At 35.7% G+C, this 26511-nt stretch overlaps 1 protein-coding gene across 2 annotated transcripts in view; it reads left to right on the top strand.

Moving 5' to 3' along the window:
* LOC115436135 (mannosyl-oligosaccharide 1,2-alpha-mannosidase IA) overlaps positions 1 to 26511 on the top strand; it is an 828462-nt gene that overhangs the window by 349920 nt on the left and 452031 nt on the right. For both annotated transcript variants that reach the window (XM_030158891.1, XM_030158892.1), the window contains exon 2: positions 14313 to 14409. In XM_030158891.1, the coding sequence (XP_030014751.1) occupies positions 14313 to 14409 (97 nt within the window). The remainder of the gene's footprint in view (positions 1 to 14312; positions 14410 to 26511) is intronic.

The following is a 26511-nucleotide window of genomic DNA, read 5'->3' as shown; positions in this document are numbered from 1 at the left end:
TGGACCAGCTTGTACTTGTGTTCTGGGGTTTTCCAGGACTGAAAGGCAGCGACACTGAGATAACTGTGACCCCCCGCTGTGTCATTTCCTTTCAGATGTGTTATACTTTACACTGGAAACACACTAAATGACAAAAGAATAGCTCTTAACCTTTTTTTTTTTTTTTTTAAAGAATAAGTACTCAGAGCTGTGACATTTAAAGCCCTTAAATCCATTTCAGCGTGAAGTCAAGCAATATATTCTTTCATAAAATGGAGCGAGAAAATGAATATTGCATCAGTTTGGGGGATATTCCTCTTTCTAAATACAGTGTGTGTTTGATATGATGAGAGCTGTGATATTTGCATCTTCCTCCTCAGGGATTTTAATAAAACCTTTGGTGTTAATACTGCTCAGTGTGAGTGTAATTACTTTTGCTTCGATTATATTTTACGCGGTCACGTGATCCGTGAGAGCGTCGTCGACAATGCACGACGTCCGACCCCCCCACTCGTCTTGATATTGGCACGTTGTTTCCCTGATTCGCTTTAATCACCGGCTCTGTGTTCAGTCATTGATCTCTCCTGCCAAACATCCAGGCAATTAGTGAAACCAAAGAACGGTCAGCGTCCTGTCAGATCATGTGTGCGTTTGCTTTTTTTGTGCCCTTGGATGCGAATCATTTATCCATTCTCTGTCTCTTGGAGAAGCTGGGGGTGGCGTGTTTGGCTGTTTGGCAGCCGACGTTGCTATTGATTAGCGTTATATGTGTGTGTGTGGTGCGCTGTGATGATGGGTTGTTCCACCGACGGTCCTGCGTCTGTGTGACCCTGGTCCTCCCACACTTTGACCCACAACAAACACAATGCCAGATATCTGTTTTCCCCAACGTGATATGAAAGGATTTCAGTGTGTGGCAGCTGGAAGGTTCCTGCAGAGCTAGTGTATTTGTCAGTAATAAGGTGATAATGGTATTTACACACACACCATGTTAGCCTACCTGCTAATGGTTGATATGTGCATTTATTGTTACATCAGTTTTTTTTACACTATGTGGAGACAGGTTGAATTCAGGTGTTTCTTTTCTAACAGGGGTCTGGGATACAAAACAATACTGATAAATGTCATAATATAGTTACCCCGCCCCCCAAAAGGGGAGGCAAGGGGTAATGTTTTTGGTTCGGTTTGTTTCTTGATTTCTTTGTTTTTTAACACTCTAATAGCAAAATTACTGGTTGAATTCATACCAAATGTGGTTTATAGATTGCCAGTGACCCAGAATAGACCTCAATGCATTTTGGGAAAGGTAGGTCAAAGTTAAAATTTTTAATGAATTTTTCCAAGTCTTTTTTTCCCCATTTTATGTATAACGGGCAAAATTTCAAATGCCTGTAGCAGCAAAATTATTGGTTGAATTCATACCAAATTCAGTTTATAGATTGCCAGTGACCCAGAATAAAGGTCATTACAATTTGTGGAAAATAGGTCAAAGTTTCAATTTTTTATGAATTCTTCAAATCTTTTTTTTTCTCGATTTACTTATAATGTGCGAAATTTCACATGTCTGTAACAGCCAAACTATTGGTTGAATTCATACCAAATTTGGTTTACGGATTGCCAGTGACCCAGAATAAATGTCATTACATTTTGGGAAAAATACATCAAAGTTTAAATTTTTACGAATTTTTAAAATCTTTTTTTTTTTCTCCCATTTACATATAATGGACAGAAATTCAAATGTCTGTAGCAGCACAACTATTGGTTGAATTCCTATCAAATTTGGTTCATATATTGCCAGTGACCCAAAATAAATCTTATTACATCTTGGGAAGAATAGGTCAAATTTCAAATTTTTTTTTATGAATTCTTCAAATCTTTTTTTTTTTCTTTTCTCCATTTACTTATAATGGGCAAAATTTCAAATGCCTGTAGCAGCAAAACTATTGGTTGAATTCATACCAAATTTGGTTTATAGATTGCCAGTGACCCAAAATAGATGTCATTACATTTTGGGAAAAATAGGTAAATGTTTCAATTTTTTATACATTTTTATTTATTTATTTTTTTCCCTATTTACTTATAATGGACGTAATTTCAAATGTCGGTAGCAGCAAAACTATTGGGTGAATTCATACCAAATTTAGTTTATACATTGCCAGTGACCCAAAATAGATGTCATTACATTTTGGGAAAAATAGGTAAAAGTTGCAATTTTTATGAATTTTTATTTTTTTCCCCTATTTACTTATAATGGACTTAATTTCAAATGTCTGTAGCAGCAAAACAATTGGTTTAATCCAAACCAAATTTAGTTTATAGATTGCCAGTGACCCAAAATAGATGTCGCTACATTTTGGGAAAAATAGGTAAAAGTTTAATTTTTTATGAATTTTTACTTATTTATTTATTTTCCCATTTACTTATAATGGGTATAATTTCAAATGTCTATAGCAGCAAAAGTATTGGCTGAATTCTCACCAAATTGAGTTTATAGAGTGCCAGTGACTCACAATAAATGTGGTTACATTTTGGGAAAAGTTGGTCAAAGTTCAAATTTTTTATGAATTTTTTTACATCTCTTTTTTTTCTCCCATCTACTTATAATGGTTGAAATTTCAAACGTCTATAAAAACGAAAAGAAAAAAGATAAGATATGACTTTATTTATCCCACCGTGGGGATACTTCACAGTTAACAGCAGCTATATACAACAAGCAAGTGCAGAGAAAACGACAGGTAGAAAAACCACAAATGACATGAAATATAAAAGACAAATTATAGAAATTTTTATCTAAATAAAGAATTTGAATGAAAAATAATTATTATTCAAATGTTCTAACAATGAAGCATGAGTTTCCCACTTTTACAACATAGACATTTATCAGGTTATATCATGAAGGTGACGTGTTATTACATTATTGCAAGTATGTGTTTATGGAGTTTTAACATGAACATTTTCACATTATAACACGATAGATTTAGTTTCATTTTTATTTTTCTGACCTGACAGTAAAGCATTTCCTTCTCCTTATCAGGCTTATATAGACTTGCAATCGCAGCTATTTCACTAAAACACAATATGACATGATGTGAATAAAGCTGTGAGCTGTTTTATAGCGTTACTACCTGTGAGCGATGCAGCTCCGTTTGCAGTTTCCAGGTTTGAAGTGTTTACTGTGAACGATAATGACAGAAGTGGTGAGTCTGCAACACTGCTTTGGTTTTGGCAGAAAACACATACTGTGCTTTTAAACAAGAAAAATAGAAAAAAAAAAAAAAAAAAAAAAATGACCATTGGGGCCGACGGATAAATTATAACTAAGACTTCTGTTGCCATGGTAACTGTCAGTTAAACTGTTTGTCACATTATAACAGACGTTCATTCCTGTCTCTACTTTATGACCGTGGATTCTCGTCGATGTTTGCTTTGTAAACACATACTCAGCTCATTTTCATTCAGGCCTGAGGGCCAGACAGCAATTAGGTTTGTTTGGAGTTTTGGTTTGATTTGTCTGCATAGTCTTCTTTTGTTCATTTGTAAATTTGGTCTTTTCTAATCAGTGAATGGAAGCTGGTCTGAGGTAGAACAGCCTTAGGTGTTTCGTCTGTGGATGACGGTCTGATTCTCCGCTACATGCATCCTCTGGTGTTTTTCTTTGGGCGTTTCATATGGATCTACACAGTTCTGTGTACAGCGTCTCTATGGATACTCATCCAGTCCAGAGTCGTCATGGTCACCGAGTGAAAACCACATGTTTGGATCCAACTATTGGATGTTTGAGGCTTTAGATTTCTTTACCTTAGACGCCAAAGGTTCCGGTTCGGCCCATGGGATGAACATATGAGGTGCAAAAATGACATTGAAAGGTGTTAACCCAGTGGTTCCCAACCTTTTTTGGCTCATGACCCCATTTTAACATCACAAATATCTGGCAACCCCAGACATTCAAGACAGAGACATTTTTTTGCTTATTTATTTATTTATTTTTAATTGTGCATCTCCAAAAGTACAATCCAAAAAAAAAAAGACAGAAATTCACAATTTATGATACATGATTTTGTGACACACAGTATAACCCCCCCCCAGAACCGATGGCAACCCCTATATAGGGGTGTAAGAAAATATCGGTTCTGCAATATATCGCGATATTTCATTTCACAATACTGTATCGATATTAAAAAGTACTGTGCCGATATTTTGATGTATTTATTTAAAACAGTGGTTCTTAACCTTGTTGGAGGTACTGAACCCCACCAGTTTCATATGCGCATTCACCGAACCCTTCTTTATTAAAAAATAAAACATGATTTTTTTCAAATTCAAGACACAGGTATATGTTTTACTGGTGCACAAAATGAACCGTGCATTAACATCACTGTGTTCAAAGAACAAAACCAATACAGAGCATGAACTCACGACAAATTCCATACCTTTTCACAAAGGCATGACCTTTTTCAATACAACCACACTGAAATGGTTTTAATTTTTAACCTTATGTATTCCAATAATGAACTTATTGTATTTATGCTATCTATCATTTTTAACATTCTAACACACACCCATCACCTAATTTCCATCAGGCTACAATAATAATGAATATTTACTGCAAATCGGTGTGACTGACGGCTTTAGCGTAATACGATTTCTCCATCCGCGACGGTGCGTCGGTCGTCACATGATTGTAACTGACCAGTGCGGTGACCGAAAAATGTAAACAAACGCTACACATGGCTGCCTCCGTGGTTAACAGGAAGTAGCAAAAGTCATAACAACGATGTGGAAAATACTCAAATAATTCATCGTCAGACGAGTGGAAGAGATTATAAACTCTTCCGGATTGTGTTGTAGTGCTATAAGCAACAACAATACACCGTGTATATTGGATGTCAATCAGAGAAAGAGTCTCCGAAGCCGTTTGTTTACATACACGGACCTAGCCCGACACACACACACCCGACAAATGAGTCGAGTGTGTGTCTTGGCCTCCGCCGAACCCCTGAGACTGACTCACGAACCCAGGTTAAGAACCACTGATTTAAAAGCAAATATTGTGGAGGTTCGTTTTTGTTTTTCTTGTTTGTTTATATTTTATTTATTATTATTTAACACTTTTATTAAATAATGTTAGTTTCTTTGTTGGGATTGCACAAAAATGTCTCTTCCTTTGAATGTCTGATGCTAAAATGGGGTCACGAGCCCAAAAAAGTTGGGAACCACTGGGTTAACCATTTAGTTGATGTATATTTTGTTGCACTGCTATGCTTGTACAGTCACAGGAGTGTATTTTATGTTATTTATGTTTTTAGCAACCGCAGCTTCTCTTCCAGTCTTGGAAAGCTAAACGCCAATAAATCCTACACGACGCACCTTTAACAAACAAGCAATAAACTGATAGATGAATTCACAGTGAAACTAATCATTAGTTTCAGCACCATTACAATAAATCCCCTCTGTAAGCTTTTTGCCGCAGCTGAGTATTTATTTTTTTTATTCAATATCTTCTCAGCCTGCAGTCAGACTGATGACGCTTTCTGCCTTCTTTGTATTTTCCCTTCGACATTGATCTGACGGTGGTCATAAAGCTTCGCCCCCTCCCCCCCATAGGTGTCATCATGCTTTTTGATTACAGGATTGTATGACGGACAGTATACAGTACAACATCCCTCAACAGAATAAGCGACCCAGTGCTCCCACATTTACCAAATCACACGTTTTGCACAAACACGTTTCCCTGATACTTTTTGTGCTTTTGCCGTTAGAGCCCCCGGAGAACTGAACCAGGCTGGCGTTATAAAAGATGGAATAAGTTTCAAATCAAACTAGAGACATTTGCAGGTTTCATTTTGCCAGGACACAGTCTGACTGGCACAGGCTAGTTTTGGTCTTTCAACATTTTCTAGAAATGAGTACCTCTGTGAAGACATTTCTGCTGTTAGATTCACTGAGTCTTCTCTTTAACCCTTCAACGTTGAGCGTTCTGAATGTATGATTTATTTTAAATATCCATAAAAAATGAACCGTTTGCTCAGTAGGAAAAATTTCTAAATGTGCTGTTAGAATAGACCTTGTTTTTTCCATAGACATCTGAGCATGTTCAGTGCACCCCCTGCTACCTATGGAATGGGGGCAAAACACAGAGCAGTATAGAACGAGATGGACTGGGCTTTTTTTTTTTGTTTTTTACACCATTTTTCCTGTAGTTTTTTTTGTTTGTTTGTTTGTTTGTTTTTACTGTTGTTTGCAGAGTTGTGGTGATTTTCCTTTATTTTTCCCCACCCCCGAAGGGGAGGCAAGGGGTATTGTTTTTGGTTCGGTTTGTTTCTTTGTTAACATTCTAGCAGCAAAACTATTGGTTGAACTCATACTAAATTGGGTTTATAGATTGCCACTGACCCAGAATAGATCTCATTTCACTTTGGAAAAACAGGTCAAAGTTTCAATTTTTTAATAAATTAAATTTTTTTTTTTTCCCCCATTAAGTTTTAATGGGCAAAATTTCACGTCAGTAGCAGCAATAATTTTGGTTTAATTCATACCAAATTTGGTTTATAAATTGCCAGTGACCCAGAGTAGATGTGGTTATATTTTAGGAACAATAGGTCAAAGTTTAATTTTTTTGATGAATTTTTAAAATCTTTTTTTTGCCCATTTACTTACAATGCGCAAAATTTCAAATGTCTGTAGCAGCAAAACTATTGGTTGAACTCATACTAAATTGGGTTTATAGATTGCCACTGACCCAGAATAGATCTCATTTCACTTTGGGAAAAAACAGGTCAAAGTTTCAATTTTTTAATAAATTAATTTTTTTTTTTTCCCCCATTAAGTTTTAATGGGCAAAATTTCACGTCAGTAGCAGCAATAATTTTGGTTTAATTCATACCAAATTTGGTTTATAAATTGCCAGTGACCCAGAGTAGATGTGGTTATATTTTAGGAACAATAGGTCAAAGTTTAATTTTTTTGATGAATTTTTAAAATCTTTTTTTTGCCCATTTACTTACAATGCGCAAAATTTCAAATGTCTGTAGCAGCAAAACTATTGGTTGAACTCATACTAAATTGGGTTTATAGATTGCCACTGACCCAGAATAGATCTCATTTCACTTTGGGAAAAACAGGTCAAAGTTTCAATTTTTTAATAAATTAATTTTTTTTTTTTCCCCCATTAAGTTTTAATGGGCAAAATTTCACGTCAGTAGCAGCAATAATTTTGGTTTAATTCATACCAAATTTGGTTTATAAATTGCCAGTGACCCAGAGTAGATGTGGTTATATTTTAGGAACAATAGGTCAAAGTTTAATTTTTTTTGATGAATTTTTAAAATCTTTTTTTTGCCCATTTACTTACAATGCGCAAAATTTCAAATGTCTGTAGCAGCAAAACTATTGGTTGAACTCATACTAAATTGGGTTTATAGATTGCCACTGACCCAGAATAGATCTCATTTCACTTTGGGAAAAACAGGTCAAAGTTTCAATTTTTTAATAAATTAATTTTTTTTTTTTTTCCCCCATTAAGTTTTAATGGGCAAAATTTCACGTCAGTAGCAGCAATAATTTTGGTTTAATTCATACCAAATTTGGTTTATAAATTGCCAGTGACCCAGAGTAGATGTGGTTATATTTTAGGAACAATAGGTCAAAGTTTAATTTTTTTGATGAATTTTTAAAATCTTTTTTTGCCCATTTACTTACAATGCGCAAAATTTCAAATGTCTGTAGCAGCAAAACTATTGGTTGAACTCATACTAAATTGGGTTTATAGATTGCCACTGACCCAGAATAGATCTCATTTCACTTTGGGAAAAACAGGTCAAAGTTTCAATTTTTTAATAAATTAATTTTTTTTTTTTTTCCCCCATTAAGTTTTAATGGGCAAAATTTCACGTCAGTAGCAGCAATAATTTTGGTTTAATTCATACCAAATTTGGTTTATAAATTGCCAGTGACCCAGAGTAGATGTGGTTATATTTTAGGAACAATAGGTCAAAGTTTAATTTTTTTGATGAATTTTTAAAATCTTTTTTTTTGCCCATTTACTTACAATGCGCAAAATTTCAAATGTCTGTAGCAGCAAAACTATTGGTTGAACTCATACTAAATTGGGTTTATAGATTGCCACTGACCCAGAATAGATCTCATTTCACTTTGGGAAAAACAGGTCAAAGTTTCAATTTTTTAATGAATTAATTTTTTTTTTCCCCCATTAAGTTTTAATGGGCAAAATTTCACGTCATTAGCAGCAATAATATTGGTTGAATTCATACCAAATTTGGTTTATAAATTGCCAGTGACCCAGAGTAGATGTGGTTATATTTTAGGAACAGTAGGTCAAAGTTAAATTTTTTTGATAAATTTTTAAAATCTTTTGTTTGCCCATTTACTTACATTGCGCAAAATTTCAAATGTCTGTAGCAGCAAAACTATTGGTTGAATTCATACCAAATGTGGTTTATAGATCACCAGTGACCGATTATAGATCTCATTACATTTTGGGAAAAATAAGTCAAAGTTTACATTTTTTAATGAATTAATTTTTTTTTTTTTTTTTTTTTACCCATTTACTTTTAATGGGTGAAATTTCACATATCTGTAGCAGCAATACTAGGGTTGAATTCATACCAGATTTAGTTTATATATTGCCAGTGACCCATAATAGATGTCATTGCATTTTGAGAAAAGTAGGTCAAAATTCAAAATTTTTATGAATTTTTTTAATGTTTTTTTTTTCTCCATTTACTTAGAATGGGTGAAATTTTATATGTTTCTAGCAGCAAAACTATTGGTTGAATTCATACCAAATGTGGTTTATAGATCACCAGTGACCGAGAATAGATGTGGTTCCATTTTAGGAAAAGTAGATCAGAGTTAAAGTATTTTCTGATTTTTTTTTTTTTTAAATCTTTTTTTTTTTCTATTCCATTTACCTATTATGCGCAACATTTCAAATATCTATAAAAACATCAACTTTGTTTCAATTTACTTCAAACTTGGTACATATATAGAGGCAATTAACATGCTGACATCAGCACACAAATAGACATGATGACATCAGCTGGATCGATGCCAAAATAAGCTACAATATGTGCGAGGGGCGGGGTTTGTTGTGCCTGACATCACTTGTTTTACTGTGTTTTGACCGAGTTTTGACCATGTAACTGCTTTTTGGAGTTCAACCAGGTGCCAAAAAGCAGCTAAACTGATTTAGAGAAAAAGCGCCCCCCCCCCCCCCCCCCAAAAAAAAACAAAAAATTCAAATGGTGTGTTCCAGTTCCTAAATCCTAAATCTCTTATTGATGTACATTCTGAGTGTCTTATTTAATAAAAAACCTGTCAAACTTCAATTTTTTTTTTGTCTTTTTCTGTTATTCCACCCTGTTTTGACCCTAAAACACACAATAAAACAAAACCACAGAAGAAAAGGAACACAAACACTTGATCACAGCAGCTTTAATGAACCTGAAACACAGATTCACAGCAGAACATTTACCTGGAAAAACGTCTCAGGGGTTAAAGGGTTAATCCTATTCTGTGTGATTGCAGCGGTGTTTTGTTATTTATAAATGGAAAATAAAGCTGTTTGAAATGCCGCTTTCTCAAAAATTGGCATTAGATTTCAACAATTGCAAACAAAAGGTGACCCTAATGGTGAATGTGTTGTTTTGTCTCATCTGTGATTGTTGTGGTGAAGCTCAAATGCCAAATCTCACATTAAACTGGCACATTACTTTCCAAATTATTTAAATGTGCATGATCACCTGGAATCAAATCACGGCTACATGACCCATAGTTGTTAGCCCCCCCACCCCAAATAAAAAAAATAAAATAAAATTGAAAGACATTTAACATTTAATCCAACAATGTGCCATTTGTGAAGCCTGTGTTTTTCTTGGTGTTAAAATGGCTGCAGCTCTGTATTATCTGAGTGTCTATAATGAGTTTTTTGTGCGTGCGGTGAGAGGATTTTCAGCTGCAGGCCTTGTCAGAGGTAATCGGATTCATGTTGTCTATTTCTCACAGGCTTATTTGAGCCCACCTCCGGAGTGCTGAGGAGTCTCATGTACTATCGATAAAAGAGATGATATTGTGTTTTGCAGGGAAGGGGGGAAAAAAAAAAAAAATCAAATCCTGGTCTATGTGTCCATTTTACAACACACTGAACCATGAGCACCCAGTGTGAGTCCATGGATTAGATATTTGCTTGTTTCTTGATCTTCACTACACTTTGCATTTTGTCAGAACCTCATTTATTCAGTATGATTTCATGTAAGCGGTTCTAAACTACCGCTAAATCAACCCAAACGTGGGTTGCAAACCTGTTTTCAGTAGGTCGTGGGCCTTTATCTGGGCAAAAAATAATGTTAAGAAACAAATCTTGTGCTTTATTTTTTATGGAGCGGAGCCCATTTATACTCCCCAACAGTAGGTGGCGGTAATACGCTGTTATGCGAATTAATACCAGAAAATTCACAACATAAAAGAAGACCTGAAAGTTTCTATTCATATCAAAACTCATGACAGTAGTCGCTTTTCCGTTGGACATATGCGCAAAACTTTACCGATATTTACTAAATGTCGAAAAAACAGAATTGCGTCATGTCGGTTTTGCATTAAATCACACAATGCGATGATTTGTTTATTTATTATCGCAAGATGACACGGGAAGTCATTCCATAAACATGGCGACGAACGTAAATATCATGTTGATTTACAGATATATTCATTATTATTATATATTACCCTGAGGCGCCGATAAGGGGGGGTAAACATGACATATTCATGGGGCCCAGCATTTGTGGGGGGCCCATAGAGCAGAGGAGGGGGTCCAGTGGATATGGGCGAGAAGTTGTGAAAATGTCCTGTAAGATCCGCTGTATAATAGAGACATAGAAGTCGGAATCAGATGTTGAAAGCATGTTAAGTTTCAGTTTCGTTTTCATGCTAGCCCCCCTGCTCCAACAGATCGACAAGATACTGATTTTTATGAAAGGGCCCACAACGTTTAGCTTTCATGGGGCCCACAGTTGGTAGTAGCGCCCCTGATATTACCCCTCTATCCTGTACTAAATTAAAAAAATATTTCGTTTCCTGGTGTGTTCACACATACCGCACCATGTTTCTTTTAAAACTCTTCTTCTTCGCTTGTTGTAACATCCGTCAGCATCCATTTTAAAAAAAAATTTTATTTACATGTCTAGTTGCGGAAAAAGGTCTTTCATTGCAGTTTTGCGTGATATACCAATTGTGCTACGCCTGAAAAACCACCTCTCGCCAGCGCAAAAACATTTAATCGAAAAACAAGAGTTTTGGCGAAATGGTCGTTTTTCCATTAGGTACATTTTTATGCGAAAGTTATATTTACGCAATTTGAGAGTCAATGGAAAAGCGACTATTGACTTCATCAGATATGGAAGACAAAAACCTCAGTGTATTTAATGCTTGACTAAGTGAGTGAATGCACTTTTAATTTTGCACGTTTAGTTTTGGTTAAAATTGACCTAATTTAGTGTTAAAGGAAATATTTCCCTCTTTAGCGTCACCACCTGCTGGTCAGTTTGGTTTATTATTATCCCATAAAGACCCAGTACTACTTATGTGGCAGTTCCAAAATATGTTTTTTCTCTGTATTTAACTTTTCTTAAGTATTTTATCAACATATATTCTAATATTATCCTCTGCATTTTGCGGTTCTTCAGTGAAAATCAGGTATTTTCCTATATTTAATTCACTGATCATGTAGATGTTCATAAAAGCTCAGTTTAAGGTTGAGGGTTATTGTATTAGAAACAGAGAAAAGTGTTGAAAAACTGAACTTTTCAGCAAATTTATCAATAAATGAACACTGTCATTGATCCAACTCCATGGGTTTTACTGGTGAATCAATGTTGTAGAAGATGACATGTTTCCACGGCAACTATGAACAACTACTTTGAATGTCCAGATGGGTCATATCTGATAACCATGAAAAGATAAACTGTATTTTACACCAATTATTTCAACATATTAATAGGTTTAGGGGTTCAAAAGTTCTTAAACATTTCAGATCAGTAGATGGTTTTGGTTGCCAGTGGCTGTTTGAGTCTTTACGGGTTAAACTTGTCTTCTGTGTTTTCATACTGGAAACCACAAACAGAACATATCAAACGCAAAATGTCCAAAGCTGTTGCGATTCTTTATAAAACCCGAGACTTGTTAAGCAAAAAATGTTTGCATATGTTGTATTGTTCACTTGTAATGGCATATATGTCATACTGTGCGGAAATATGGGGCAATGTGTATAAAACTAATATAGACCCGATAATTAAACTCCAAAAAAAAGCTATTAGAGTCATAAACAAAGCTGGTTATCTCCAATCAAGTAATCCACTTTTTGTAGAATCTGGTTTACTAAAATTTCTTGACATCGTATATTTAAAAACAATGGAATTTATGTTTCGCGTTAAAAGTAAAAACCTTCCTTTTTGTATTCAGAAAATTTTTAAGTTAAGAGAAGGACATTATAATTTAAGAGGGATGTTTGTGTTTGAAAAGTGTAAAGTAAGAACAAACGTTAAATATCACAGTGTTTCAGTTATTGGTGTCAAGCTATGGAACGAACTGAAGGATGAAGTGAAATTGTGTAGCTAACTGTTGAGTTTCAAAAAGAATTTAATTGGTCAAATTATGAAGGGCTATGAAAGTAATATGATGACAAAATAACTTATTACACTGAATGTAGTATAATTTAAGTTTAAGTATTTATCTGCTGCAACTTCAGGTGTGGACTTGGACTAAGGATGTGAATAGGAGAAGCAGAAATAAGCCTCCGGCTTCAGCTTCTTCCTTTTTCAGTTACAAAATGTGTTAATTTTATGTTTTTTGTTTTTGTTTTTTTTTTAATATGTAGGTGTTTTGTTTTGTTGTTTTTTTTTAATATGTATGCGTTTTGTATTTTGTATTTAACTGAAATAAACATTCATTCATTCATTCATTCATACTGTGATATTCTATATTATCTCAAGTTCAAAACACACAATCTATTCATTAAATAAATTTGAGAATTTTAACTTTTAGCAGTTTGGGTCTGTCTTGTCATTGAGGGGTGATAGTGGGTCCTGAAGCAAGACCAGCTGAAAACCACTGATCTAAATGTACATTTCCACAAACACGTGCAGATGTTTGGGGGTTTTTTTTGTTCTTTTTTAATGCAGTCATCTCCATCATAGTGACGGATTGAATAAAACTGCTGATTTGAGCTAAACTGCTCACGTAAAGAAAACTTTCACTTATTTCTGTAACATCAGCAGCACCTTTTTTTGTTTGGACACGCTTTATTTTCCTTATGAGTTCACTTTTCAAACTGTTTCTCCTGCCAAAGCGGATAGGACTATCAAAATATATATATACATCACAGCAAAAGACAAGATTTATTACGTTTCAAGCAACGGGAAACAATATTAATGTTCAGCTGTCTTGCATATTATTCCCTCCCAGATCTGTAGAGCTGTTTGTTATAATTACTTGTATAATTCATGATGTAGATATGACCCTCCCGTCACAGGGAAAGCAAACCACAGGATCGTCCCAGTAAATATTATGTATTGTATTAGCATATAAAGTAATCTTCGGTCTTTGAGCAGCTCACACAACTGCAAATAGCTTTTTTTTTTTGTAGTAAATAACAGACTGACTGATCCGAAGTGGGCTGTCGAAGACCAGGAGCTGCAGGACAAATTCATTAAATGATGTTTACAACTAACAAAAAAATCAAAAATGAACCAGAGCATCATCAGAAACAATCTTTCCCTTCTCTTTAGATATTCATGAATATATTTGATTAGTACAAACCAACATCCTCCTTGTGCTTGTTGCCAAACTAATTGTAACTAGATGTCGCTGGGGGCGTAGATGCAAACAGATCCAAACTACAGAACACACTTTTTCAGCTGAAAATCTGATATTTTAATTCATTTCATCCTTCGCTACCCCATCTTGCTTTCCATTTTACTACATCAAAAGCGATTCCCTTCAGCTGATGCAGAGGTGAAGGTGTGCATACTTAGTCCTTGATGCAGTCTTATCTATTAAAACTTGTTTCTCATCCTCTGACATGACTCAAATGTTTAATTTAGGAGCAGCGGCTGCAGGGTAAACGTCAGTCTTATTGTTTGTTGTGTGGCTTTAACGTGCACGGTAATTGCACGCTTGGCTTTAATCCATTCCTGATCGATAAGCTATCATTCCCATTGCCTCGAGCTACTACCAATTTAATTACATGTGGGTTTTTTGAGAGGTTGCATTGATAATATTAACCTAGTGACCGGTTTGTCTGCCCTCTGTTTATGTTGCAGATGATGAAGTTTGCCTGGGACAACTACAAACGCTACGCCTGGGGCAAGAACGAGCTGCGGCCTTTGACGAGGAACGGCCATATTGGCAACATGTTTGGTGAGTGTCAACCCTCCAGAGAGGTCAAAAACACACATTGAAACAGGGTTTAACACGGGGTCTTAAAAAGTTTTAACCCTGTAAAGCCTGAAACATTAAATCATTGACAGAAAATTGATAGAAAGAGCCTTTATTGGTCCTTCTGAACAACCCCAATTTTTTTTTTTTTTTTTCCAAATATCAATTTCCATGTATGAGTTTCAGTTTTGTATCATATTTGACACATCAGGTCTCAATGGTCAAATATTACTTTTGAACAAACAAAAACATAACAGGAACATGTCTAACAAACTGGTAATTCCTTTTCAAAATTGTCAAAGCTCTACCTCCTTCCTCATTAACCCTTTCATGCACGAATTATGAGAACCTTAATCAAAAATTTTTCTGAGTGTTTTATTCCTCTTTAGGCATGAAAAAAACAATGCAATTGAAAATTTTCTTCTGCAAAATAAATAATAATAATAATTTAAAAAATAACAATAATAATGAAAAAAAAAATTCTTATGAACCTATTTTTCATGAAGTTGCAAAAATGTTCACTCAGCTGGACACCACATGTTTAATTTTTGACGCACAGAAATATGTATTTACTGATAAATTGTGTGAAAACTATGGGGAGAGCTTGTGATTCTGGAGGTTTATGCTCAGGAGAGATCTACATAATGTTACCAATTCATGTCAGGAAAGATATGTAGTGTCTTAAATTTTAATAAAAATATGTGTAAAAAAAACAACAACAACAAAAGAATAACAAAATCCATGAATGTACAAGAGAACAGCTGTAGAACAGCTGTCCACTGTAGTCACCAGTGTGCATGAAAGGGTTAATGACAATCTTGTAGTGTCACTGGAAAGGCCTCTATTGAATGAATTCCTCCACCTAGTGGATTATCTGTGTATTACATGTATCTAATTGTATACATCAGGTTTTTCACCAAAAAAATATCACACCTATCATGTAGAGGGCTTCAAAACTCATGCATCAAATATGATACATTTGGCATTGTAGGGTTAAAAGTCTTGAATTTGCAAATCTGCATTTAATAGCTTAACATATATTTAAAAGGTATTGCATTTGATATGGTAGGTCTTAAGTTATGTTGCCGTAAACTTGTTTGCTGTATTGTGTTTAAATGTGTCTGGGAAATATTCATGGAGCAAAGAAAGTAACATTAGTCGACTCAGTTCCACCCTTTCCAACCTGACAATTTACATCCGGAAAAAAATAAGAGACCACTGCAAAATGATTACTTTCTCTTTTTTCAAATATCAATTTCCATGTATGAGTTTCAATTTTGTATACATCGGGTCTCTGCTTAAATATTATTATTTTTGAACAAACAAAAACAGAATATAACACAATCCTGTCTAACAAATTGGTAATTCCTTTTCAAAATTGTCAAAGTTCTTCCTCCTTCTTCATTAATGACAGTCTTGTAGTGTCACTGGAAAGTCCTCTGGTGAATGAATTCCTCCCCCCTGGTGGATTATCTGTGTATTGCATGTATCTAATTGTATACATCAGGTTTTTCAAAGAAAAAAATGTCACATTGATCATGTAGAGAGCTTCAAAACTCATGTATCAAATATAATACATTTGGCGTTATAGGGTTAAAAGTCTTGAATTTCTAAATCTACATTCAATAGCTTTGAAAGTATTTAAAAAGCACTCAATTTGATTTGATAGGTCTTAAGTTATGTTGCCATAAACTTCTTGGCTATATTGTGTTTAAATGTGTCTGGAAAATGTTCAAGCAGCAAAGAAAGTAACATTAGTCGACACAGTTCCACCCGTTCCAACCGACAATTTACAATTAGAAAAAAATAAGAGACCACTGCAAAATGATCCTTTTCTCTGATTTTACCATATATAGGCATGTGTTTGAGTAAAATGAACATTTTTGTTTTATTCTCCAAACTAACGACAACATTTCTCCCAAATTCCAAATAAAATATTATTATTTAGAGCATGTATTTGCAGAACACGACACATGGTCAAAATAACAAAAAGAATCAGTGTTTTCAGACCTCAAATAATATGAAGAAAACCAGCTCATACTCATTTGTAAACAACACAATACTAATGTTGTAACTTGGGAAAGGTTCAGATGTCAATATTTGGTGGAATAACCCTGATTTTCAGTGACAGCTTTCATGTGTCTTGTCTCTCCACCATTGCTGTTGGATGACTTTATGCAGCTCCTGGTGGAGAAATTCAAGAAGTTCATCAATGTTACATGGTTTGTGTCCATCCATCTTCCTCCAGAAGTTTTCAAAGTGGGTTCAGGTCTGGAGATTGGACTGGCCATGACAGGGTCTTCATCTGGTGGTCCATCATCCACACCTTTATTGACCTAGCTGAGGCCAGGAGCATTGTCCTGATAGAAGAACCAGTCCTCAGAGTTTGGGAACATTGTCAGAGCAGAAGTCCAGGAGTTTTCAATAGTTATTTTTGATTCCAGTTACTTTTGAGGTACTAATAGCACTGTTTTTATCTATTGTAAGAAGATAGTGATGGACACAGTAGTAGTTTTTATACTTCTCCTTCTTAAATAAGACATGGATCAGGTGCTTATTCAGTAGAATAAGGTGTGTTTATGTTGGAATTCAACAAACACAGGAATGAAACAGCTGTCATACATGCACACATGCTGATTTCAGAGGAAACTGCAGTGGTCTCTTAATTTTTTGCAGAGCTATACATTGTAATTAGGAGCCAATTATCGCTAACTTTGGAGCCCCCGGTGAGAAATGACTCAGAAGTGAAAGGTCAGCGTAGGAAGTGCAAATGTAATGTTCTCCACCTGCTTGACACGAGTGACATGAGTTTGAAGTTCGCTGAACCTTGTGCAAGAGATGAATTAAACTGGGAACAATGGGAATCAAAGCATTGGAGTAAATAAATACATTTTCCTAATTCTAGGAGTTACAAATTTTTTGCTAGTACTTTTGTGAAATGGGCACTGACTTCTGTTCAAAGTAGTTTTAAAAAAGGTCTTAAAAAATACTTAAATTGAATTTGTAGAAACTTGTAGGAACCCTATTAAAAGGATGTTACACTGAGGTACCGATGCTGATTGCATGTAATAAGATAGTGATTTACCCTTTTAAAGGTTGATTTTATCTGCCTTTTAATCCAGGGATAAAGCTTTTTTAATTATCACATTAAAAACAAAGTACTTTAGCTGCTGGGAACACACGCAGTTGTTCTGTGCCAAAAGATAGTCAAATACAGCTTTCTTTAACAAACTCCAGAACAAGACCCCCCCCCCACCGCTAACAGGAGCATAACAGCAGGGGGAGTGAGGTTGTCTTCGGCAAAGTTTAAGACCGTGAGACCAAGGAAGTTTTTGTTTCCCTCGGTTTAAATGTTTTACTTCTTTTGAAATGTGTCCAAGATACGGGTGTCAACTGGAAAAGAATAGGAATTTCACACAAAAGACGAATAAACGCTGCTGATATGGTGACTATAAAACTGGACTAAAATAATTATAGATTTTGGATGGATGGATGGATGGATGGATGGATGGAGAGGATAACACTGGGTTACAAAAAAAATGTTTTTTGCAAGTTGTCTAGGTTTTTTCAACTGAATTAGGACCATTTTGCACCGCTAAATCCAAAATGACATCTGTTTTTTCTCAATCAGGTCAGGTTTTTTTTTGCTAATTTGATTTTGAAAAATTTGATCTTCTCACAAAATTGATCACATTTTTGTGACTTTATCAGCTGATTTTTTATATAGTTCTCACCCAAAATAGGTTTTAAGAGAAAAAAAATCATTTTCTAGCAGGATGTATTTATTATTTATTATGTATTCACCGCAGATGTAGCAGAATACGCCAGGCTTATTTTTTTCAAGATCTTCTAGTCGAAGCCATTTCATTCACCTGTAATATTAAAAAAAAAAACATTCATCATAAATTGGCAAAAGTCAAATCTTCAGAACTCGTTTATTGCAAGAAATATGAAAGAATTTTGTATCATATGATGTGAAAATGCCCATAAATGTAAGCAAAAATGTTAAAAAGCCAATATGTAGCATAGTTCAGAAAGTTGACCTGATTGAGCAAAATTAATGTGATTTTTGGATTCAGCACACCAAAATGATCCTAAATCAGCTCAAAAAACTTAAACAATAAATTTGTTGTTGACCAGTGTAATATATAATGAATGGTGATAAATCGCTTAAGAAAGATTAAACAGAGAAAAATTAATTTGGGAATTGACATAAAAGTAGCAATGGGTCTGTATGGGTGAAAGTCCAGCAAAGACTGAAGATTGACTTTTGTTTTAGTCTTCCATCAGTTTCTTTGGTTCAGTGTTTCTCAGCTGGTTTGACTTTAGGAATCTTTTTTTTTTTTTTTTTTTTTTTAAGATTTCTTTTTATTAACAGAGGCTTTTACAGGATGTTTATGGTGTTTAACAAACGTCTACAGTTTGTTACAGTGAGATAAGGCCCATTGTACAGAGGGAACACACATAAATGTATAAACTTACAGATACACCACACAGTGATGATTTTTGAATTATGAGAACCTTATTCAAGATTTTCACTGTGATTATTTTTATTTCTCTTTAGGCTTGAAAAAAACAATGAGATTGAAATTTTTTTAATGAACCTATAGTTTATGGAGCTACAAAAACCATGCATTTAATTACCTCCGCCAAGGAGGTTATGTTTTTGCCAGGGTTTGTTTGTTTGTTTGTTTGTTTGTCTGTCCGTTAGTGTGCAACATAACTCAAAAAGTTATGGATAGATTTGGATGAAATTTTCAGGGTTTGTGGGAAATGGGATAAGGAAGAAATGATTAAATTTTGGTGGTGATCGGGGGTGGGGGGGCCCACGGGGGGGGCGCCACTGATGAGCCTTGGCGGAGGTCTGCGCTCTCCGAGTGCTTCTAGTTTTTAAAGCAAAGAGCCATGTATTTAAAACCCATTATCAGAAAGAGATATACTGTGTGACAACTATACAATAAAAAAACATTTGACATTTTTAATGCTGTTAATTTTATGTTTTCTCATATTTTAACATATTCTAATTCTGGTTGCAAAAAAAAGCAAAAAAAAAAAAAAAAAACTTTTTTGTTTAAGAAACCGGTTAATTACAATGCAATAACAATTATCTCAAACATGGGATGGCGCTGTGTTGGCTGATATGGAACTAAAACAACTAAACCCATGAATGTACAAGAGAACAGCTGCAGAATAGCTGTCTACTGTAGTGACTACTACGCATGAAAGGGTTAAATAGATAAATACATAAATTCTTTAGGCTGGCAAACACATGGCCAATGTCACTGCAAGCTTAAAAAAATAAATAAATAAATACACCTAATTCTAATAACAAACTCAACAAACATTAAATCACAATTAAATTTGCATGCAAAATATATAGAATAAAATGGTCTTCTATTCTAAAGGCGTTAGCTAAACAGTGTGTGTTCTAAATGACATTTCAGTGTTGATATTTTAGTTCTGAAATATCACACACTTGGGTTCCAGTCTCTTTTTATTGTGTTTGTAAATCCATACTTCACCCGCTGAAGGTCATGTTTACGCTACTTTTGCTTATTATAAGAATAAACTGTTTGCTTTGCCAACGCAAACGACAGCGACTGCATGACTTTGACACGTCAGTCAAAATCAAAGTACAACATCAGATTGCATTTAAAGCAACAGAAACATTTTTTTTTTTCTTCTCCACTTTTCCGAGCCACTTGGAACGCGTCTGCAACACATTTTTGAGTCACGACCCAACAGTTGGGAAAGACGAGCGGCAGATTCTGTACCGTCCATGTCAATGAGAGAAGGGAACGTGATCACAGCTTATGCCTGATTGTTTCACCCCATTTGTCCCCTGAGTAAATATTGGATCTAGTTTTCACAAGCCGCATATCTTCCAAACATTCTGGCAGTAAAATAAAGTGTTTTTTTAGAGACACAGATTGAGACTAAATGGACTTGAGGCCTGTCTGTGTGTTAGCAACACATTCTCACAAGATCTGGTTTAAAGGAGGTTAAAATGGCAGGAAAATAAAGTGAGAGATAATTGTGACAAAATAATGCTGGTTACCAATTTTTTTTAAAAAACAACACATATTGTTAGACTCATAGTATATTTGCCTAAGTCATAAACACTATATGGACAAAAATATGTGGACACGTTGGATTCAGGTGTTTCAAATATCGTAATATAGTTTTATATTGTGATAAATATCATTGCATTGGTTAGTTCGGTTTAAATTATCTTTGCTTCCAAAATGCCTCAGAGATGGTTTTTACCTAATTTCTCTCAACATTGTTTTTTTTTTTTAATTTTATTTATTTATTTATATTTATCCATGGCTGATTTTAAATGTTACACCTCTAAATTTCTAAAATATTTTTTTTGTGCTTTGACTGTAAATAAAATTTTGATACTACAACTAACCATCTACTTTCACTGAGGAAGAAAAAAAACAAAAAAACAGTTTAACTCTAAGGAAATATTGACGTTTATAAACTATAGGGACATAAATATTGATATACATTATGATATACAGCTGTAAAATTTCCTGTTCATGCTGATTTGAGATGTAAACATCAATATTTCTTTACAGTTTAAAGGGATATTTTTCTTCTCAAGTGAGTTGTGAAGAAACTAGATGGTTAGTTGTGCTAGAAAATTAATATTACATATACAATATTAATATAATTACAGTCAGAGCATGAAAAATATTTTTTAGAAATGTAGAGGTAGAATATTTATAATCATAGTCATGGGGAAAAAACAAAACAAAACAAAAGATAAATGTTAAGAGAAATTAAGTAAAAGCCATCAAACAAACATTTATCATAATATAAAACTACTAGCGTGTTGACCTGTGGGGAATCACCGGTCATTTTAATACCGATATCTAGGGACTGAAGTTTTTAACTTCATTTCCCATCATGCAGTGTGGTACTGCGCTTCCCGTCAACCGAGCAACGTGACTGTAAGGCTATTGTATTCCAAAATGATTAATATCTCCCAAAATATTGGTCCTATCAACTTGCCGAGATATTTAATGTGGAGATGGGACTATTTGTCAACTGTAGAAACCAAATTGACCAGGTAAAAACATCTAGATTTCTCAGAACTGTGCAGATACACACACACTAACACACAGGCTCTGAGTCCTTCCAATATTATGATATAGATATTATCAGGGTACGATTTGTTGGGGGGGGGAGATCAAACCCCCACCCCTCTGGTTTTTACATTCCTACTTTTGCTCGTTGAATTTCATCCTCGGGGGGGGGGGGACAACCAATCAATGTAAGTAACAGGCAGGTTGTGACAGTTTTCTTCCACCTATATCCAACATTACTGGCACTAACGTTCACCTGAACCGAACTGTCGGCAGTCTCTTAATTCGCGAACGTCCCCATTTATATGGCCCGCCGTAAAGGGGGGGTGAAAGTGCCAAATTCATGGGACCCAGCATTTCTGGGGGGCCCATAGAGTAGTGGAGGGGGTCCAGTGGATACAGGTTAGAAGTTGTGAAAATTTTGTGTAAGATCTGCTGTTTAATAGAGGAATAGAACCTGGGAGTTGGACGTTGAAAGTATGCAAAGTTTCACTTTTGTTTCACACCAGTGTTAGTTACGTAATGCTGCGTTCCAGGCAACCCATAACTCGTGTTTTTGCAACCTTCTACCGGTGAAAATGCACTGGAATGGTAGTCAAACCTGTGACTTCCCACCCGTGAACTCGTACTAGATCAATGTACTCCCAGTTCCGAGTTCAGATGTCACGTAGCAGTGGCAGCCCTCATGGATGCCGTGTTTCTGCAGATTGTTTATTAAAACAAGGTATTACTGCAACTAGGGATGGGAATCGAGAACTGGTTCTTTTTTGAGAACCGGTTCCCAGTAGCTCAATTCCTTGGAATCGTTTGCCTGCCTGCTTAACGATTCTGCTTATCAATTCCGCCTTCGTTGTGCATGCGCGATGACGTCACACGTACGCTGCATTGTTTTGGTCAGAACGTAGCCAACATGGCGTTGAGGCAGATACGGTCTAAAAAGACGACACTTGGAACACTGTCAAAGCTTCCATGTCTTCAAATGGGTGGAATCCCTCCAATATGTTCAAACATTTGTCCACAGCATGTGAATCATTTACAGGAATTTCACGTATTTGATACTTAGCGGCGCTTGTGAATGTAGCAGCAGAGTGAACGCCGGGCCCAGTTCCGGTGTGGGCAACAAGCGTCGTAACTCCTCAAACACAAGTTTCCGAAGGTAAGAAGGGAAAGGAAATGAGGTGCACAACAACGGGAGACAAGCCGAGCCGAGTCGAACCGGTTCCACATAAATGCGGCAATAGAGGAATTAGTAAAGGATCTTTAGTTTCACTTTCACTGCCCCCCCCCCCCGAACCGGGCCCAGTGTCATCTGTTATTATTATTTGTACATACTGTATATGTTATATTTTCTGTGCAGAGATGGAAATATAAAAGACACTTAATGCAAACACACTCGTTTGTACTCTTTTATTCCCTCACCCAATGAGAATCGATAAGAGAATTGATAAGGACTCGGATCGATAAGCAACATCGATAATGGAATCGGAATCATTAAATTCTTAACAATTCCCATCCCTAGCTGCAACGTTATTTATCTGCAAATATTCTGCATAGTCAGCAGCTACTCTAGCGTTAGCTAGTTTTCAGTCCATTGAGTGCAAGAATAAATTTAAACAGCTTCTCTTGCCTTATGCACCGTTTTTACTCCTTTGTTTCCCTCAAATAACCAAGGAGCAAGCACCTTTGGCGATAGAAATGATTGGAAATTAACATAACGTACAGTCTGACATGCTGGTTTGTTTACATCTAGCTACCACACTTCCTTGCACTCGGGCAGTTCGGTGTGACTTGCCTGGAATGCTACAAAGTCGTGAGTCGTGGTTTGAAGTTGTGACTTAGCTCAAAAAATGGCCTGGGATGCAGCATTAGTTATGGACCACACCCCCATGTATATAACTGCTGCCCCCACACACACACACAAGCAGACCCCACCCCTTTGTTTTTTTGTTTTTTTTTTTGTTTGTATCCCAGACCCATTAGAAAACAAACACCTGAATTCAGCATGTCCCCAATGTCCATATTTGTGCATATAACTTAGGCAACTATGCTATGAGGCTAACAATTTGTGTGTTATATTCTCTTTCAGCCATTGTTATTCTACTTTTTCTGCTACTGCTCGCACCTATATATAGTATATTTCACGAGTAACAAAGTGAATGCATCCTTATATTTTTCTCCAAGGGTGTTATTAGCTAAAAATAACACAGTGCTGTATTCTGTGTAATGACAAGGTCAAAAAAACAAAAAACAAAAAAAAACAAACAAACCTGCTAAAAACTAATAAAACAAATTAAAGCTCCATATTTCTTCCTCCCTGTTCCTTCTCCAAACAGCCTCTAATTGGAGGCAGATCCGGTGGGGTCTTCAGGTCCTCTGCACTGAAGCGTATCAGTCAGTTCACACCACAGAGCCAGAGGGAAATCCACAATAAAGCTCTTAATAACATACGGATCAGCTCTTAATAAGACTCAAACAGGTGCCGTCTTCCTTACCTGAGGTCTGTCTCCATCACATCTGTCGGGATTCGGGGGATTATTAAGGTGATGATGCAAAGTTCTCTTGAAAATATTGTTTTTTTTTTTGTTCTCTCTTCGAGGCTCTGGTTCCCTCAGGTCCTTTAAAAGAACTGTCCTCGTATCATGTGATCATTAGTGTTTTTCTTCAAAGTAAGCATGAAAGCTACCAAACTAGTTTATATGAACCCTGATTAGCACAAAGGCACATATTGGCTTTTTGAAAGTATGACAGCAGTTTATTTCATAAGTAAACAGCTTGAAAAAGAGCACCTTTTAAGATGAATTAAATGATTGAAATGTGGATGAAAGTGTTCGCTGATCTTTAAAATCCGAATCAAAGACGAAGATCATGACTGCATTCGTGAAAGGCAAATTAATATATCATTTGGGAGGAATCAAATCGCGCTGCTTCTCCACCGATGCTATCAGTACCACTCATTAAAACGTTATCACACTGTGCTCATATTTGGCACCCACTGTATTTACGCAGTAGGTGTCGTAGTAGTTAGGATTTCCACCTCCCAGGCTGAAGGTTCTGGGGTCGATCCTCAGTCGGAGTTCACCTGTTCTCTTAATACTGTGCAGGTCTTCGCTAGGTCTTCCAGTTTCCGCCATCTTTAACCCTTTCATGCACGAATTATATGAGAACCTTAATCAAATTTTTTTTCCTGAGTGTTTTTATTCCTCTTTAGGCATGAAAAAAACAATGCGATTGAAAATTTTCTTCTGAAAAATAAATAAATAAAAATAATTGAAAACATTTTTTAAATGCATAAAAAAATAATAATGAAAAAAAAAAATCTTATGAACCTATTTTTCATGAAGTTGCAAAAATGTTCACTCAGCTGGACACCACACGTTTAATTTTTGACGCACAGAAACATGTATTTACTGATAAATTGTGTGAAAACTATGGGGAGGGCTTGTGATTCTGGGGGTTTATGATCAGGAGAGATCTACATAATGTTACCAATTCATGTTAGAATAGATATGTAATGTCTTAAAACTTTAATAAAGATATGTGTAAAAAAAAAAAGAAAAAAAAAAAGAAAAAGAAAAAAAGAACAACAAAATCCATGAATATACAAGAGAACAGCTGTAGAATAGCTGTCCACTATAGTGACCACTATGCATGAAAGGGTTAAAACAGGTATAGGCTGGTTCTCCTGTCAGGAGGCTAATGGCTAATGCTAGGTGCTGTGTAGGTTGATTTTTCTATGTGGTTAACAAAACAAGTTATCCTTCAAGTACATTGCAATTTTTGCGTATAAACAGAAAGAAATGGAGATCTTGGACGTAGTAATAGTAGTTTACTTGGCCGTTAATTACTTTAAACAACAAACAAAAACAACACATCCATTGTTCCGTATACAATGCAACCGAAAGGGTTTAGGCTGAAGTTAAGACTTATTTTACCTAACCCTATTTACAATTAACACAATGTTTCCACAAGAAAACATACAAAAAAAATTCATAGTTTTTGACGGAAATTCATTTGCGTCACATGTGCGACTTATGGAAGTAAAATTTTGTTGTGATTCTTTTCAGGATTCTGATTGGTTCATGGTATTCGATCATCTCACGACAGTGCCATTTACAGGCCTGGCATGCTCTTGATGACCTAGATATACAGGGTCGTGTGAACGAAGGTTTTTCAGAAAATCTCATGTGCACTAGGTTTTTTTTTTTTAAAAACAGGGAGGGGGAAATTTCCATTTTCCAAAATGGTGCCCACCTTATTGTCAGAAAATTTGTTTGGATTTAGTTGATGGGGGGGGGGGGCACATTCCGTGATTGTTGGCCGGAGCAGGGCTGGGAGGTGCACGCGCTCCGTGAATGCTGGTTGGGGGGGGGGGCAGCGTAGCGGTCGGACATTGTCGCTTTACTCTTCCTCTAACTCCATACTCAGCCATAGGTGATAGTATGGATCCAAGTTATTTTTCAAAGAACGACCAGCTTCCGCAACTCGCCGGGTGGCCACTTCCTTCACACTGCGGGTTTGAGTTTGAGGTCAGGAGGACCTCCCACCACATCTTTTTCGCGAGCAAGACCAAGTCTTCCTCAGGCGTTTGCAAGACGGAGCCGCCCATGGTTCCGCGTACTCCCGGTCCTGCTCTGAAAAATCAATCTCATCCACTATTAATTAATTACGCAAAATTAAAATGAGATTGATCTAAGATCGATTAAATTGATTTTTTTACCCAGCCCTAGTCACCGGTAATTTCAGCTGCGAAAACACCAAATTTACTTTAATGTATTTTTTGTAATGAGTAACCATACTGTGCATTAAAAATGTATTTGAGTAGAAGTATGTAATTGAGTTAGGAAATGTAGGGAAGTGAAAATGAAAGTAAACACAATAAAAATACTCAGTAAACTACAAATTCTCCCAAAACATACTTGAGTACAGTACGCAAGGCAAGGCTAATTTCTTTGTATAGCACAATTCATACACAGAGCAATTCACAGTGCTT

Source organism: Sphaeramia orbicularis, chromosome 16, assembly GCF_902148855.1.
Source record: "Sphaeramia orbicularis chromosome 16, fSphaOr1.1, whole genome shotgun sequence".
Taxonomy (NCBI): domain Eukaryota; kingdom Metazoa; phylum Chordata; class Actinopteri; order Kurtiformes; family Apogonidae; genus Sphaeramia; species Sphaeramia orbicularis.
The sequence above is the reverse complement of the archived record's forward strand: the minus strand, read 5'-3'. Positions and strand labels throughout refer to the sequence as shown.